Source organism: Ambystoma mexicanum, chromosome 3q, assembly GCF_040938575.1.
Source record: "Ambystoma mexicanum isolate Mex_15411 chromosome 3q, UKY_AmexF1_1, whole genome shotgun sequence".
Classification (NCBI taxonomy): Eukaryota; Metazoa; Chordata; class Amphibia; order Caudata; family Ambystomatidae; genus Ambystoma; species Ambystoma mexicanum.
In genome coordinates, this window is record NC_090926.1 from 883657428 (window position 1) to 883675467 (window position 18040).

Below are 18040 nucleotides of genomic sequence, written 5' to 3' on the forward strand. Positions count from 1 at the left end.
GCTCGGGTCTCCAATAAACCTAGGCATCCACTGCCTAGGCCCTCTTGGAGCCAATCCTGGCGCCTATGGCGCCAGGCTCATACATAGTGAAGACATGTGTTTGGGGAACTACTTTATTTTGAAGCTGCCAGCCAACATGGAGGCATCCACATAGCTTGGCTCCTAGGAACCAAGCTATGCGGTATAGTGTTTTGCGTGTGGTAGCCTAGGAACTACTTTACCTGGACTACTTTCTTGAAACTATTTAAACCACACCCGACTTGGATAACACGCTTCGCGTTACTTTGCAATCCAGCAACGTGATGTTCACCGTGTCCAGCTATACCCGCGAACCTCAGAGACACAGCACCTATAAGGAGACAATAGGAACATTGTTAGCAGCAGCATCTTACCTGCAATTGTCATCTTTAGCTGCCCACAGCTCCTGCAAACAGCTTCCTAGGATCAGCACGTCTCCCGGACCGACGGATCTGCAAAAAGGAAAGAAACAAGGTATTAGAGACAATACAACATAACGAACTGTGCCGAAAAGCTTACCTAGCAGGTCGCCCCTCGACCAGTATCGCCTCGGAATTCCACAACCTGGGTGAACACCGCGATCTATGGGAAAAGAAAACAGGTTAGCAAAGGCAAGGCATCACTGCGCTGCGCATAGCGCCTACTTACCGCATCATAGCGCTCATTACACGCCATCATTTACCGGCGAGACCCAATTCAGCCAATGCACCATACTGGACTTCTGCACATCTAAGGAAGAGAAAGACATTAAACCAAGAAAGGCATGCAGGAATAACAATATACAACAGCAATAAGACCTACCTGAAAGACTTCAAACAGGCCGGCATCAGTGAAGTAACTAGATCGCATCCGCCCACAAAGGACAATGCGCCCCTGCCAAGAAGGCAGGACGGAGAGCACACCTGAATCAACAATAAGGTGAGGAGAGGCCCCAGAGGGAATGAAGGCATACGGGGTGGTGGGAGGCTAATTACCCCAGTTCGCCAGTCTTGAACATAGCCCTCCAGTATTACAGGCAGAACCTACCCCACTGGCCACATCTGGGAACCGCAGAGAAGGCTACCAGTGTCCATACGGCTGGGTGGCGTCCCCGTGGATACCAGGTGAGCATAACAGTCACGGACTATGTGTTAGGTCTCCGGAAGAGATTGACACACATGATGACAGAAGCTTCAGATAACTTGAAAGCAGGTCAGGCTCTGGTGAAGCACTGGCATGACCAGAAGGCCAACATGGTTGAGTTTACTCAAGACCAGCCAGTTCTAGTTATGATACCTATAAGGCAGAGGGCCTTACAGGAAAAATGGATTGGACCCTTCAAGGTTCAAGGTTGTGGGAAAACTTGGACAGGTCAATTATTTGGTGGATTTAGGCAATCCTAAGGAGGCCCCTAGGGTCTTTCACACCAACCGCCTCTTTGTATTTTTTTTTGTATTTGTTTATTATTCATATCGCGCACAGAACCCTGAGGTAACTGGGCGCTTGAAGTTACATAGCAAAGTACAGAGAAACAGATAGTGGTGACGACCAGTGGTTACATATAATTCTGATGTCAGTTGCTAAGCAATAAGTGCATACATGAGTAGAGTACAAAGTATGGTGGTCATTGGTGGCTTAGAATCCTGCGGCAGGGCCTCATTAGGTGGGCTTGTTGCTCAGCCAACGTTTTATACTGGCTTTGAAGATCAGGAAGGAGGGTTCTTGTCTGTAAGCGGGGGGTAGGGAGTTCCAGTGCTTGGCTACTTGGACAGGCTCCTCCCGCTGTTTTTAGGTTAAACCTAGGTACAGGGATGCAATTGGCAAGGGCAGATCTGGAGGGACGGGATGTATGGTGCCTACTGAATTTGTCAGACAGATATTTGGGGGCTGTGTTTGACAGACATTTGTGTGTTATTGCCAATGTACAGAGGGTACGTCTGTCACGAATTGACAGCCAGTTGACGTTGCGCCTTTAAGTGGACATATGGCAGGATCTGAGTAGGTCCAGGGCTTCTCTTAGTGAGTTATTTTGGAGGACCTGTAGCTTATTTAGGTTTAGTTCAGAGGATCCTAGGAAAAGAGGATTACAGTAGTCAATTTTAGAAAGTGTCAAGGCTCTAGCGAGAGTTAGGCAGCTACTAGTGGAAAGGAAGGCATTACAACTGTAGATCAGTTTGTTGGTGTAGGCTGTGGAGGCCGCCACCGAGCTAACTTGTTTTTTTAGGGTGAGTGAGGAGTCGAGATAGACCCCCAAGGTTTTTATTTCCTTAGCAACATTGATCATTTTGCCATCTATGTTGAAGGCAGAATACCTCTGTCCTAGTTTGTTTAGCCGTGCCTGTGTGCCGACAATTAGGAGCTTGGTCTTATCGTCGTTGAGGCACAAACTGTTGAAGGCCATACAGGACTGGATTTCCAGGTAAACATCATTGATTAACTTAAGAGTCTTCTTCATAATGGCCAGTGAGTGGGATGAGTACCTGGGTGTCTGCATAGTTAGTGTAGACGACGCCCAGTCTGTCAAGGCGGTCGAAGAGGAGCTTCAGAAATATATTGTAGAGCGTGGGTGACACGCAGGATCCTTGTGGGACTCTGCAATGTATCGGGCTCGGGGTTGCAGAGGCTGAAGGTGAGAAGACTAATGGAGCGGTTGGTGAGAAAGGAGTTAATCCAGTTAGATGCATTGGTGGAGAAGGCAGCTACTGTGGTGAGGTCTTCAGTTAGGATATGGTGATCGACTAAGTCAAAACCATTTGGATTTTCACGACTAGGAGGGCTGTCTCAGTTCCAGATTGTCTGAGGCCCAATAGGTTGTTTTTCTGTAGGTGCTCCTGGATTTTGCAGGTAGGAACTATATCCAGTATTTTTAAGAGAAAGGGAATGGTAGCGATGGGCCTGATCTTCGTTAGGATGTCTGGATCTAGATTAGGTTTTTTGAGAAGTGGCATAACCCAGGATTCCTTTAGGATGTTTGGGACTTGATTGGTCTTAAAAGATGAGTTTATCAGTGTGGCGATGAAGGGGGCCAGGTCTCTAGCTCCATCCTTAATGATTGATGCTGGGCAGATGTCACCTTGACAATGCGATGGTTTCAGACTTTTCATGATGTCTTTCACCTCCTTGGGTGACACTTGTGCAAATGCGAAGGGTGGGCAATGGGGGGGTTTGTCTCTGTTTTGGTTGGTGACTCTTTTTAGTTTCAATCTTATTTTGTAGAAGAGTGATTTTATCTGCTAAAGCTTGTTGGATTTTAGAACACCAGTCCGCATCCTTAATACAGTCGTTAGTGGGAGGAGCTGGTGATTCTAGTTCCGTTAGGATGTGGAAAAGCTCATTGGAGCTAGATTTGGCATTGAGTATTCTGGTGTTGTAGGCTTCTTTTTTTGGTAGATAGGATGGCGGTTTTCTAAGAAGCCGCTGCAGTGGCAAAAGTGGCTTCGTTCTGAGTGTAAGGTGATTTGCGCCAGACAGTTTCTGCAGCTCTTTTGGTGTTTCTTAGGATTTTTAACTCGGGCGTATATCATTTATTAAAATGGGTGATGGGTGTGGCCTTTTTTGATTAAAGCGGAGCAACGATATTGAGGGCTGATTCAAGTGTGGCATTGTACAGTTCGACTAGTTTGTCAGAGGTAGGTTTTTGTATTTAGTCGGGTCCAGAATATTGTTGATGAGTGGTCGTAGATTGGCGACTGAGATGTCTCGACAATTTCTAGATAACGTGGGAGGAGCAGTGATGGTACATGTGGGGTTGTTCCTTGGATGGTGAGTGAGATGAAGTGGTGGTCCAACCAGGCCACTGGTTCATTCTGGAGAATTGAGAGTGCAATTGAGGTCAGACACCCAATCCAGTTTTCGGCCTTTGGAATGAGTAAGTTCAATGATTCTGTGAAGCCCAATTGGGTGATGGTATTTTCCAATGCTGATGCATGGGTATCATTGGGGTATTGTAGTCCTAGAGTAAGATCACTCAGGAAGATCGTTTGGGAATCAAGTTTAGTATTGGCTGATAGGAGGTTCGTGAGGTCTTCATCGAAGGATGCGACTGGGCCAGGTGGGCAATAAATGAGGTGCATCAGGATGGTTTGCGAGGGTGACAGTGCAAGTTTGACGGATAGGAGTTCTGCGGATGGGAAGTTGGAATGTGGCATGGCTCTAAGGCCCAGGTGGGTTCTTGTGATAAAAGCCACTCCACCTCCTTTGCCTGTTTTTATGTCAGCCCTGATAATTGAGTATCCCTCTGGTAGGGCTAAGGAGATAGCTGGGCCAGCTGCTTGATGAAGTCAGGTTTCAGTGACGGCCAAGAAGTCTACGGTTGGCTGTAATGAGGTTGGCAATGTTCAGGGCGTGGGCCACTAGAGAACAAGCGTTGATGAGACCTCCTTTGATGGTGGGAGGGCTTGCTGAGGAGGTCGAACCGGGTTGGTGAGGTGGGGCAGTAGTTCACATGGGGCTCGAGGGGGAGGAGGTGGCCACATTAGGTAATAAGTTGGTTAGCTCAGGCATAGGTAGTGATGCATCGGTAGTTGCGTGGCCCTTTTTGGGGGTGTGCCTGATATGTTGGGGGGAGGTCCTTCACGTGATTTTATGATTGTGGAAATGGGAGCCTAGTCTTATGTTTCTGATGTCGACTTGACATGGGATAAGTGGGGTCGGGGGTGGTGCAAATCAATGAATCCATTCAATAGAACCGAGATAGTTATTGGCTGTTGTCCAGGTAGCGGGGGCAATTGGAAGGTTGTTGTCGTTACTTGGGGGAAAGGGTGGGAGGAAGATTGTCGGGGCTATGGTATGGACTAGTGGAAGGATGGAAGCCATGGCCAAGGTGAATCTGTGGAAGGTGGCCATTGAAGAGCGGCAGTGGTTACCAGTGGGCTAGGTTATGCAAGGTTCTGTAATGTTCAGGGTTGGCCGGAGGTTTCTACTGGTCTGCGGGGGGAGAGGCTACTCAGATAGTGAAGAACTATAGTGAGGAGCAGTTATGTAGCAATACTGATAATAGCGCACACCATCAGATGACAAGTGACAATATTGCAGATGCTGATAATAGTACACACCATCACATAGCAAGTGACAATATTGCACCATCAGATAGGATAGTAGCTAGGTATGCTGGAACGTAGCAGTTAATAATAAGGATGATTACTGGATTAAACAGGCTATAGTAGTATATGGGTAATACAGGCTGCTTCTGAAAGCAAAAGCTACGACAAACGTACATGCCTAAAGGCCTATATCTCTAGACCAGACCTAAGAGCAGAGTGAGCCTCTACCTGACCTCAGGGGACAACCTTTAGAAGGAACGATAGGAGTTAATCTCTCTTCTGATCTGACACTGGAACAACAGCAGGAGTGCAAAGCTCTGTTAAATCAGTTTGCCCCCCTGTTTTCACTCTCACCAGGCTTGACCCCTTGGGGCCAGCATGAGATTCTCACTGATGACTGTCTATCTGTAAAAAGCAGAGGTTACAGGATGTCAGACCATGTAAGAACCCACATAAAGGAAGAGGTCAACAAGATGCTTGATCTCGGGGTAATAGAGCCATCTACAAATCCATGGTCTAGTCCAGTTGTGCTAGTACCAAAGGCAGGATCCAAGGAGTTGAGATTCTGAGTGGACTATAGAACCCTAATGCAGTCACCACGGCTGATGTCCATCCTTTACCTAGGACAGATGAGCTGGTGGACAAACTTGGTTCGGCCAAGTACCTCAGTACATTTGACCTAACCTCAGGCTATTGGCAAATAGCTCTGACAGACCATGCCAAGGAGAATACTGCATGTTCAACCCCAGGAGGCTTCTACCAGTTTAAGGTTATGCCTTTTGAACTAAAGAATGTACCTGCTACATTCCAAAGGATGGTGAATCATGTTCTGAATGGGATGGAGGACATCGGCATGGCATACTTGGATGACATTGCAGTGTTCAGCCCTACTTGGAAAGAACATATTGACCACCTAGGATATGTATTGCAGGCTCTTGAGCAGGCCAATCTGACCATAAAGGCAAGTAAATGTCAAATTGGTCAGAGTAAAGTGGTCTACCTTGGACATGAGGTAGGAGGCGGTGTAATCAGGCAATTGCCTAGCAAAGTACACGCTGTAAAAGACTGGGCCACCCCTACTACTCAAACCCAAGTGAGAGCCTTCTTAGGTCTCACATGTTACTATAAGAACTTCATTGAGAACTATGGGTCCATAGCTTCTCCCTTGAATGTTATCTCCTCACCCAAATTCCCCAAGAAGTCAGGTGGAATGGGGACTGTACCAAGGCATTTGAAGGACTTCAGCAAGCCCTTTGTCAAGCTCCAGTCTTAAGAGCTCCTGACTACAACCAATCCTTTAAGGTACAGACAGATGCTTCCAATGCAGGTATAGGTGCAGTTCTGAGTCAGCTGGATGAGAAAGGCAGGGAACACCCAATCTGCTTCATCAGTAGGAAACTGAAGTAACCCGAGACAAGGTGGGCAACCATAGAACATGTGTGTTTTGCCATTGTGTGGTCTTTCAAGACGTTTAGACCATACTTGTATGGATCTACTTTTGTGATTCAAACAGACCATCAACCCTTGAGATGTTTAATGCAGATGAAGGGGGAGAATACTACATTGTTAAGATGGTCAATCAGCCTATAGGGGTTTGATTTTACCATTGAACACAGGTCAGGGGGTAATAACCAAAATGCTGATGTCTCTCCAGAAAGTATGACCGACTGGAATAAGGAGATTCATTCAGGGGTGGATTAAATCCTCCTGTCACTTAGTCTGGGGGAAGAAAGGGACAAGTGTTACGGAGAATTCTCAGAAATGTGCTAATTCCCTCCACCTTAGTGACCCCCTAGAAACTTTGCTGAATTTTGAGGACTTGATTTTTTAACCTGGAGACAGTGTGCCCCTCTTTCCCACTCTCATGTATTTTGTTGTGATTTTGAACACTGATTCTTTTGGTTGTGTAGTCTGAAATTCCATACGCATCATCTTTTACACTGTGTCTTTATGAACTATTGATGTCTAGGGTGGGCAAGGAGGTGCTCCAACTGAGGCGGGACTGGGAGGAGGAGGTGGGAGAACCTATGCAAGATGGACAATGGGACAGGGCTCAAAGGTTTCATAAGAAGGTGTCCCGTAATGCGAAGCTACAGCAGATCCAGTTATAGGTTACCCACAGGGCATACATGACTCCTAGCAAAATTGCCAGGTTTGGAGGCCCAGCTATACAGAAATGCCCCAGGTGTGGGGAGGTGGATGCTGGGATGATACACATGTTCTGGGCATGTCCGGAGGTGGGCAGATTCTGGAAGGAGGTTAAACTACTTCTGTCCCAAAAATGGATTAAGATGGAAGTGGAGATGGAGTCAGTATGGGCATGTATGATGAGGGGTTTTGCCAGACCATGCAACCTGAAGCACATTAGTAAGATGAAAGATCTGGCCTACATCTTGGCCAAACAGAGAATTGCAATGGTCTGGAAAGCTGCCCAAAGAACCAAAATAGAGGTGTGGTGGGCTGATCTCCTGAAGTGGGCAGAAGAGGACACGGCAGCCTGGTATGAAGCAATCAGTAGGGGTGGGGAGGAGGAGGAGGATGCAGGACCTCTGATAGCGTGGAGACAACTGGTGGCCACAATGGTAGGACCATCCCATGCTGAAAACAGTGAAGATGACACACCTGGGAACAATGAGGGAGACAAACCCTGAGGAACGAAATCTGTGGTATTGAAGTAGGGGCTTGAGTTAAGGGGGCGGGAGGGGGTAGGACTGCGATGCATAACATGAGTATACAATGACGTGACGCATAAACGTGTATGTCCTAAATGTTGGTAAAGTTTGGTGTGTTGTTTATAAAATAATAAAAACTGTTTAAATTCCCAAAGGTTTAAATACCTTCTCGTGGATAAACTCCTGTTTCCAAGAGCAGTAAAGTGAAATTGACTACTTACTATTGTAACTTTCTAGACCCAGCACCCCTATCTTACAATCGGGTGCTAGAGGGGTTACTTAGTATCCGATTTGTCTAGCTTCTCATGTAACAATTTTTTATGTTACCGTTTTCTCACTGAATGGCTGGTGGCAGTGGTTTTGTGTTAACTACCATGGTGGGCATTTACAGCAGGCTGCTTTCGCAGCTACAGTAAAGCACCCAAGGGTGCAATTTTTGTCAAAATAGCACAGTCTTCTTTTTTCGCCATTTCTTTGTGGAAAGGTACTTCTTGAGATTGACTCTGCGTGCCAAACCAGGTTTGGCCTCTCTGTTAATTTTGCCTTTGGCGGGATTCACGAGTGAAGCCTGCCTCTGGCTCCAGGGTGTATAACCAGGGAGAGGAACACCAGAGTGTGTGCGTTGCTTTTAAGCTGGCCTAGAGCTTCAGGAAGATCCTCTGGACTACCAGGAAGCAGGACTGACCAAGCCTGGGCCCCCCTCAACACAGTGTGGGACCCCAGAAGCAAGGAAAGTCCATCTAGACAGGCAGGAACCGCAGTGTTGCTATTTGCGCTAGACGCGAGGAGCTGAAACGCTTAACCAGCACGGACAATGAAGTTTGCCGGTTGCGAGTTTTGACCGTCCCAGTGCATTTCAGGAGTCCCCCGACGTCCTCATTCTTGTCCCAACGACTGAGGTCCAGGAACAGGGAGAGCTGCACAGGAACAGAAGTCATCAGCTGCATCTTTTTCTTCATTTCTAAAGTACTGTAAAAAGTCTGAGAGAACTTACCTCTTATTGTAGAGTGCTTGCAACTTCTACAACTCACAGGTCTAATCAGCTTGTGGCCCTACATTTGATTCTTCTTTTCATCAAAGACACCAAAGAACTTGTGCAAAGACTTTTCCATTTACTTACCAGAAGTGCTACATCCTATACAAGACTGTTACCCATTGACTTTGGCTTAGCCTATTGAATTGTATGACTCTTCTTGAGGGATCCAAAAGTATTTTCCTGCTTAAGAATATTTGTGGTCTCTTGTTATTCTAATAACCTTTGCCTTTTACCAACTTCTAAGAGTATTCTAAATGCCAACAGTAAGATATTAATATCCCCAGCACCCTAGCTATTGAAGTCACCTGTGAGATTGGTTCTGTGGGCCATCCCAAAGGGTCTTTACTGATTTAGAAGCTAAGAGTGTACAGTATTGAAGTGTATTTGTGTGTTACTATTATGTTGCTCCCTTCTGAAGAATGCTTATTCTAACTGACTGATGAATAAATTAATAATTGTTTATGCAAGAAACCTTGAGTGTAAATGTTATCTGAATACTTGTAACTGTGACTCTCTGTGTAACTCCACTACAGCTCACACTGACCCCCCCTATATGAGATAAACCTGGCGGCTGAACACCCTGCCAAAACTGTTTAGTACAAGCTTATACCAAAGGTTGGGTTGCATATGCCTGTAGTCAGAGCTGTATGTAGCGGACCCAGAGGGTACTGCATACGAACTTTGCCTAACATGTACGGAAATGTTCCTAAGGCACATGTGGAGCTGGCCGACTTCAAGGCCATACTCCCAGCTGAAAATACCTTCTGTGCCCATCCATCCACGTGCTTGTCATCCCTATCAGTAGGGATAGTAGGGTACGTTGCCTTGTTTGAGGTAGCCGTGGCTGCCTGGACTGCCAGACTCTAAGGAGTGGGGTGGTGGGACAGGTAGCCGGGGTTGCTACTTGAAGGGTTCCATTTTCTTGTAAGAGACTTGTCCACTGCCAGATTGGTGTCCGGGGTCTCCCAATTTCTGGCCCCCCTTTTTTGCAGAACCACATGGAAGGGTAATATGGGGTCAGTAGGTGGACCTTGGTCTAAAATATCGGTGAGATCACCCTGATCAAATTGTACTGGGGGTCTGGACCAGCCCAGATACTCCACCACCCTGGACATGAGCTGCCGGTAAGAGGAGACTGCATGCTCTCCTGGTTCTGGCCTGCCGAACTTCAATTCGGGACAGGGTCAAATAACTCCATAAGCATCATCTTTTCATTTGTGTTACACAGCACCCTAAGTGCAGTGACACAGGGAAGCCTTTTAGGCTGCCCCAAGGTTTAAATACATTCTCTGGGATAAACTACTGTTTCCCAGAGAAAGTAAAGTGAAATTGACTTTACTAGTGTTTTCAAATTCCTAGACCCAGCACACCCTATTTTTACAATAGAGTGCTGGAGGGGTTACTTAGTATCCCCCGTTTCTAGAAACTCATGTAGCAGTCAAATGCTACCCATTCTTATTGAAATGGCTGGTGGCAGTGGTTTTATAATGAACTACCATGATTTTTCCAGACCGCGAAGACCGGTAGCTAAAAATCAAGATGTTTTTCAAGATGGCGTCTGAGCCTCTCGGTAAAAACAGGAGCCGGTCTTCTTTTTTCGCATTTTTTTTTTTTGGAAACGTCCTTCTAGAGTTTGTCTCTGCGCGCCAAACCAGGTTTGGTCCATTTGTTCCTACGCCTTTGGCGGGCTTCAGGACTGAAGACCGCCTCTGCCGCCTGAGTGTCTGGGGTGGGCAGGAAGTGAGGGAGGTGCCCGAAACTCCCTGTGCTTAGTCTCCTAGGAGACCCAAATGCACTCTGGCATGATTGGCTGGCTGACTGCCCAGCAAGGACAGCCACCCTGCTGGGTGAGTGACAGCTACGCTGGAATGAATGGGAGAGAAATTAATTAAAGGCGAGTTTCTTGGCTTGGAAGGCAGAATCAACCACTGGAATGAAAGAATCGAAGACTAGCTCGAAGAGGACGGCTGCTGCAACTCCTGGACCGTTCGTTTGCCCAGTGAAGCCCTGCTGCAGGTCCGAATTGCAAAGTTCAACTCGACAGAGAAGCCCCCACAAGGACGACTTCTTCCTTTGAGTTGGTGGGATCAATCAACTTGTAAGCCACCTCGACACCATTCTCAGAGCTGGTTGTATTTTCCTCAGAGTGCTGCAGGAAACCGAATAACCATGGAGAAGGACACCAGTTTGTGTGCTTGAAGACAGCTACCAGAATTGAAGATTTGCCAGCTTTTTGAGAAGTCCAAGTGCAGAGCAGGAGTCCCCCGACGTCCTCCCTCTTGTCCGCACGACTGAGGTTCAGGAACAGCAAGATCTGCAGGAACTGCCAGGAACAGAAGTCTTCATGTGCATCTTTTTCTTCATTATAAGGTACTGTGAAAACCCGATCGAGAGAACTTACCTCTCATTGCGAAAGTGTGTGAAAGTTTTGCAACTTTCAGGTCTGATCAGCTTGTGACCCAGCATATAATTCTTCTTTTCGAGAACTTCTACAGAGACTTTACAGTTTACTTACCAGAACGGTTTTATACAATCCAAGACTTTAGCCCATTGACTTTGGCCTAACCCATTGAATTTTATTGAGTCTTCTGGTGAACTCAAAGTATCTGAACTGTCTAAGAATACTTGTGAACTTTCTTTATGCTATTTTAATAACCTCTGCCTTTTTGCTACTACATCAAAATGTTCTGAATGCCATTTTGCTCCTACTTCAAAGTAATCTAAATGCCTCTGAACCTTGTAGCTTAGTACTGAAGTATATTTGTGTATAATATTTAGTTGCCTCCTTCTAGTGAATGTTTTCTGACTGTGAAATACATTAATAAGTGTTTTACCAAGAAACCTTGAGAGTGTTTTTTGAATACTTGTGATTGTAGACCTCTGTGTAACATCATTAATGCTCACATTGAGATAAGCCTGACTGCTCAGCCCTGCTACCAAAAACGGTGTAGTACAGACTTATACCAAAGGTTGGTTTTGCTTACACCTGTAGTCCTAATTGTGTGTGGTGGTCCCAGAGGGTACTGCATACAATTCTGCCTAACAGCGATGGCCAAGTCTCGAGTGATTTTTCTCCAATCGAGGCCTCGAAGGTCCTCAATGTGGATCATGCCGTCCACTCGTGCTCGATGGCGCATGAGTTTCTGGTCAAGACCACTGCTTGCCGGCTTCTGTAGAAGGCGCGGACAGAGCTTTGTCCTGCTTTTCCAAGATCTTTAGCATCTCTACCCGGAATGCTTCCCACTCCGCAGGTGTAGACTTTTTAGAAGGACATTTCAGCCTCTCTGGGGTGCCAGCTGATGAGGACAACGAGAAAGGTGACCAGTGGTGCCCCCTTCTTGAACGCTTCGCAGAGGATGAAGAGTGGCAGGAGCCACTGTGGGACCTTGACCGCTTAATTCTTCTGGGGAGAGTCACCTCTCGTCTGGGCAGACGAAGAACGAGCATGTCGGGACTTATGGGGCTTGGATACCTTGCCTACCCGCAGCTTCCCCTTTCGTTCCTGCAAGGCCTTTCCCGTCATCGCCTGACACTTCGAACAGGAATCGGTCTTGTGGCTTGTGCCCAGGCACCACAGACAGACAATGTGGATCCGTGATAGACATCTTGGAGCCGCACTCCTTGCATTTTTTGAAGCCCAGCCGAGGAGTAGTCGGTGTAGAAGATGACGACATTTTCTTACATTTTTTTTTTAGGAAAAATGTAACTACGCAGTTAGAACTGAACGAGGCGCGGCGCCTTTCGAAGTAAACATGTTTGAGAAAAAAACAGTACCGAGGCCAATGGGTGCAGTGCGTGCTACTTATAACATCCGATGACGTCACCATCGCCGAAGGACCTCGAGGGACATCGCCTCAACGCCATCGACGCAGGGTGCCCTCTGCCGAAAAAGTTTTCAGAAGCAGCTGAAGCTGGACATTACATGTCTCAGATGAGGAATACGTTGGAGGACACAATCCATTCGAAACATTATATACAAAAGTGACAGCAACCACATTTTCATGTTTAAATATAAAATGCAAAGGCTGATAATCTAAGGAGCACAACTTAGTACAATGGAAATGAAAATCATAAAGGCATAAACATTAACAAATACATACAGTATCCAGACTAAGCTGTTATGGAGATCCGGATCAACAGATTCCATGTCATCCAATGTGATTGGCTTCCCCAGCAACTGTTTGTAAAATGGCAGTGTAAAGCCACCATCGATATAATGTCCATGAAACACTGCCATACCCATGATCCGTCCAACAAAATGGAAATATGAAAGGTGCTCCTAAAATAGTAATGCAAATGTTTCATGATTATAAGCAGAGATGCAAGTAGAAGCTGAATGAATATTCTATTTCAGACAATGTGTTAAATCAACAGCAAATAGAGTTGCCTGACATTCTACAAGAACAGCTATTGGCTGGAAGTTTGAGTTAATAGAAAACATACATTGGCAGTAGCAGTAATCGCAAAATTAGAACACTAAATTTGCAGAACTGAAATCTAATTTGTAACTTTATGAATACAAAAATAAAACATACTCATTCACCAACATGTAACACGTATCACTGTTAAAGTGGAATATTACTTTATGTAGTAAATGTGCTAAGCCTAACAAACCTTTATCCTGGATTTTAGAAAACTTTAGTAAAACCACAATGAATATTCGAGGAGTTTGAAATGAGAACACAAGCACAACAATTACATGAAGTGGCATGGTATAGCAACCTGAAGCTGGACTGTGTCGGAAGTGACTGCATTTTGGTTTGGTTTTGGTTTCTCAAAGTAGTGCGGTTTGACACATCTCCCTCTTGCACGTTTCAGAGGACACTTGTAGGTCCTTTTCTCCAATGCTGCGTTCACCGCTGCTGTCATCGGAGACAGAGCTCTGTGACTCTGCAACTCTGATCCTGACCCCCGCGAGCACCCGCAAGCCAGGCAAGGCATGGTTCACAAGGACTGAGGAGGGGGGCAGCAAAAGGCTGGTTGCAGCTGACGGTATTGTGTCACGAGGTTACCAAGGAAAAGAAGAAATATAGAAAGAAAACTATAGAAAGAGAGGTGGGTCTGGTTAGACCAAGGTATAAGGCAGTGAGTGCATACTGCACCCCGCCTACCCCCTGGTGTGAGGCGGCGTCCCCCTTTCTTCTTTTTTCCTCCCTAGTAGCTGCCTCCTACTACTGGTTACCTCTGTAACCTTGCACCCAGGTGAGACCGCCTCCCATAAACAGTGACTATCGCTTTCTCCCTCTGGCCACACTCTGCAATTTGCGTGGATCCCCTGGTGAGAGGGGGTCCTTTAGGAGTATTGAATGCCCATCAAGTGTAATTGCTGGATTGGGGAGCTCCTTTTATCCAACACTCCCTGCACTCCTAATTGACAGGGGGCTGCTCTACTGTCACTAAATACACTGTCTTCCTTTCTGGGAAGAAATATTTCTGCCACATTGTCTGTGCGGTAACTGTGGGCATTTTGCCTTTGAACCGACTCAGGCCGACAGCAAGACCACTTTTCTCTCTTTTAAAAATATTTTATTTTACCAGCTGAAACAGTAAAAGTGTGATGCCTAACGTAAGAAGTGGCTTTGGTTTTTCCAAACAGAGCTTTGGGTGTGCCCAAAGTGAGGAGACAGCAGCACCCTTTGGGCCCACTGAGAGTGGTCCGGTGATAATGGAAGATTTAACCTCTGGCTCTTTAATAAAGAAAAGCCAGGCTGGCAGGTCTACTGAAAAAACTGATATTGGTCCCATGAAAAGTCTATTGACCGATATAGTGGCACAAAGGTGGGGGGGGAGTCATCTGCTCCACCTGTTATGGTTACAAGAAAGATTGTACGATTTCACGCATCTACACCACAGCAGTTACAAATGAGTGGAGATAAGAAACATGAGCAACTCAACGGTGACAAATCTAAGACATTTGGGATGGATGCCGATCAGTCTATTTTTGTGTTTAGAGATCTGTCTAAAGTGCACCAAAAATCTGTAGGTCCCACTATTCAATCACCACATGTACAATCTGCTCATGAGTTTTATTGGGGGGTTAGTGGTGGCCCTGGACCATGTGATGAATGCTATGACAGTGAGTTATAAGAGGATTCATTCCACCTACTCATCTGCAAACAAAGGCCTACTCAGAGATATTACCGATTTGGAAATGGATTCTATACAGGAGGATCTAGCATCACTTAAAGGAAAGGGCAAAAACTTTATAGATTATGGCATATGTGGGAACGCAGTAAATCACTCTATCCCTGATGTATGGGTATTAAAGACTGAAGTAAAGGAACATTCTTTGGGCCTTTCTACTGCTGCGAACAGCAATGATTTACATGGCCCCCCTTTGCCTAATATACCAATGATATATAAGGCTCTATATAAATGCCAAGTAACATAACATACCCGGTCTAAACTGCTTGGAAAGGCGTCCTGACATAAGAGAAAGCCAACAATTTGGCAACTTTTAACTGGGGCTATCCACTTTCTCTACAACCACAGTGGCCTTAAAAACCCCCATGGAAAGGCACCAAACATCTGCTCTCAACTTTGACCCTATAGTCATGACCAACCTCGCAACATCCAATGAAGAACAATTGATTGCGAGCGGACCTCTTGGGTCTCAAACAGGATGTTGGTCATATCACTAGAGAGCGATCTCTATGTTAAAGATAAATCAGGCTATTCTGAAACAACTCTGTAGTGGGAATGAATGAAGGAAGGAACATTCTGGGGTACCATCAATAAGACTCTTGGCCTTAAGGGAGTTTCCATGGATTCACACATTGGGGAGCAAATCTGGGTAGAATCTTAGGAGAAAAAAGACCACCTACCAGAAGTCTTTACAAATTATAAAGATCCCTATTTGGGTCCCATTAGTGAGGGCACCTGCCCGTGGCAGGTTGATATCATCTGGGCCATAGACCATCTTAAACCCTCGCGTACACCGGATGGTATTCCCCCGTATATTCTGAAGGAATCACCATTTGTTTGAGCAAGCATTCTTAAAGCCCTATTTGATCAAGTTTTCCTGACCCAGGAAATCCCCATGTCCTGGCTACAGTCCATTATTATTCCTATATTTAAAAAGGGGGACTCCCTGGAACCAAGTGACTACAGGCTTATTGCTCTAACAGATGCGATTAGTAAAGTGTTGCTATATTGCTCCTTAAAGATCTAAATTATAGCATCACCCAGTCTCAAGCACTGTCCAGATTCCAGGTGGGATTTAGGAAGCAATTGGGGACTTCCCTTAATGCTACCATGTTAGCTCATCTACATCATAATGTCCACCATAGTAATGTCAGGGCAGTTTATATGGCCTCCCTTGACATTCCTAATGCGTTTGACTGTGTGGTCAGGTAAGGAACTGTGGACCGAACTACTTCGATTAATATCCCCCGAAAACTGGTTCAGTTGCTCTCTCTTCTGCACACTGGAACTACACTGCGGATACGTGACACTCGAGATGGCTCTCTTTCATCGGTTATTAGATCTCATGTAGGATTAAATCAACAATGTACTTTAGCTCCGACCCTTTTCAATTTATGTCTGTGACCTGGATAAGGCGTGTCACGGGACTGCTATTGCGTCTGCTAGGCTTGGCAGTCTGAGGTTGGACTGGCTAGCCTTTGCCGACGATTTTATTCTTTTCGATAGAACAGCCATGGGTTTATAATCCAAGATAAATATATTCTATAAGTATGTTCTAGAAAATAATATGCTACCCAATGGAACTAAGCCGAAAGAACAAGTTACTTACGCCTGGTAACATTCCTTCGACTGGATATTCCTCCCACTTATTCCTCATCTTTGACACTTGTTGTCTAGCTTCAGCTGCTTCAGAAAACTAAGGTGATGTGCGTCAATGGCATCGAGTCGATTTTGCTCGAAGGCCTCCGTCGAGGAGGATGTCATCAAGTCATATATAGCACGTGCAGCACACGTTGGCCTCAGTTCTGTTTTTCCTCCTCTTGCAGCAGAGATACCCGTAAACACGGGAGTGACCGTACTCCTCATCTTTGACAGACTCCCAAAGAAGTATTAGGTTTGGAGGAGGGAGTAGAATTGTAATTCATACATTTTCATGGACAGAGTGAAGGACTGCTCTAGAGGAGGTTACAAATATAGCCTGCACTCCAGTCACCCATTTAGAAGTACCAAGAACGTTCATGCCGAGATATGTGACGTATGATGAGCAAATAAACTAGCAGAGAGCCGCATTAGAGCTCTGCCCAGCGCCCATCAGAAGAACAATGCCTAGTGAAGTACCAATGGCCAGACAACCATGGGCAGGAAGGTATCCATTGAGACAACCCTACCAGCAAATGACACGAAATGAAGATTGCTTAAACACTGTCCCAGAAGAAACTCAAAAGGCCTTAATTGAAGACGAATGGTGACGTCACGAGGGCCCGGGCAGACTCACAAATGAAAGACACGACAATCAAAAGATGATACACAGAGACGAAACGTCATGAATAAGGAAATCATGAACTTAGAAGGCGAGACGATGTTGAAATATTAAGAAACAAACTGTTAAGCAGGATGAAGCTATTCAACCAGCTAACGCCTGTACATATGCTTGTAACTGCAAGAAGCTAAGAAAACAGTGCGGCTTGCTATGCTTAGTAGAAGAATAGAGCGGCAAGCGCCACCTATATATATACCTCAACAAAGCACACTATATAAGTGCGAGTCCACTTTACACAAAAGCAGAATTAACTCAGGTTACTAGAGGTCAAACAGGACAGAATTCGTACTCCAGCTAAAGCGAAAAGAGACGGCGGAATCGAAACTCAGCAAGAGCAGCTCGTGCCTGGGAAGACTAGGTCAGACCAAGAGAGGGAGGCGGACAGTAGCTTCAGAGAATCGAAACTTAAGAACAGAGCAGTCTGCCCCGTGAAGGTCGAGATAAGGAGGCCCAGGCAGGTGGCAAGCCGAATACAGAATTAAATGTACAAATAGAAGGAAAACCAAGCAGATTCACGGTGTGCTAGCAGGTGACCAGCCAAGCGAGAAGAGGCACATACGCCTGGCTATCTCCCAAACAGAAGATACCATAACTTTTCCTGACAAAAAGCTACAGTTTCGAGGCCAACCACAGCCAACTAATTGACACATAACACTAAAGTACTGATTGATGGAAGGGAGGCCGGGTGAATCTTGGGGCATCCTGCACCTGGTTGACCATTCTGCATGCTGCTAATTAAAGTGGAGATGTATGCATGGGGTTGAAGCCAACCCAAATCATAGTGGACCAAATAATCTAGGGTCCTATAGATAGTAGAACCAATGGGACG

General features: G+C 45.8%; 1 protein-coding gene across 1 annotated transcript in view; it reads right to left on the reverse strand.

Moving 5' to 3' along the window:
* SMURF2 (SMAD specific E3 ubiquitin protein ligase 2) overlaps positions 1 to 18040 on the reverse strand; it is a 1271870-nt gene that overhangs the window by 241954 nt on the left and 1011876 nt on the right. Inside the window, exon 14 of the mRNA XM_069655016.1 lies at positions 12848 to 13026. Coding sequence (XP_069511117.1) covers positions 12848 to 13026 — 179 coding nt within the window. The remainder of the gene's footprint in view (positions 1 to 12847; positions 13027 to 18040) is intronic.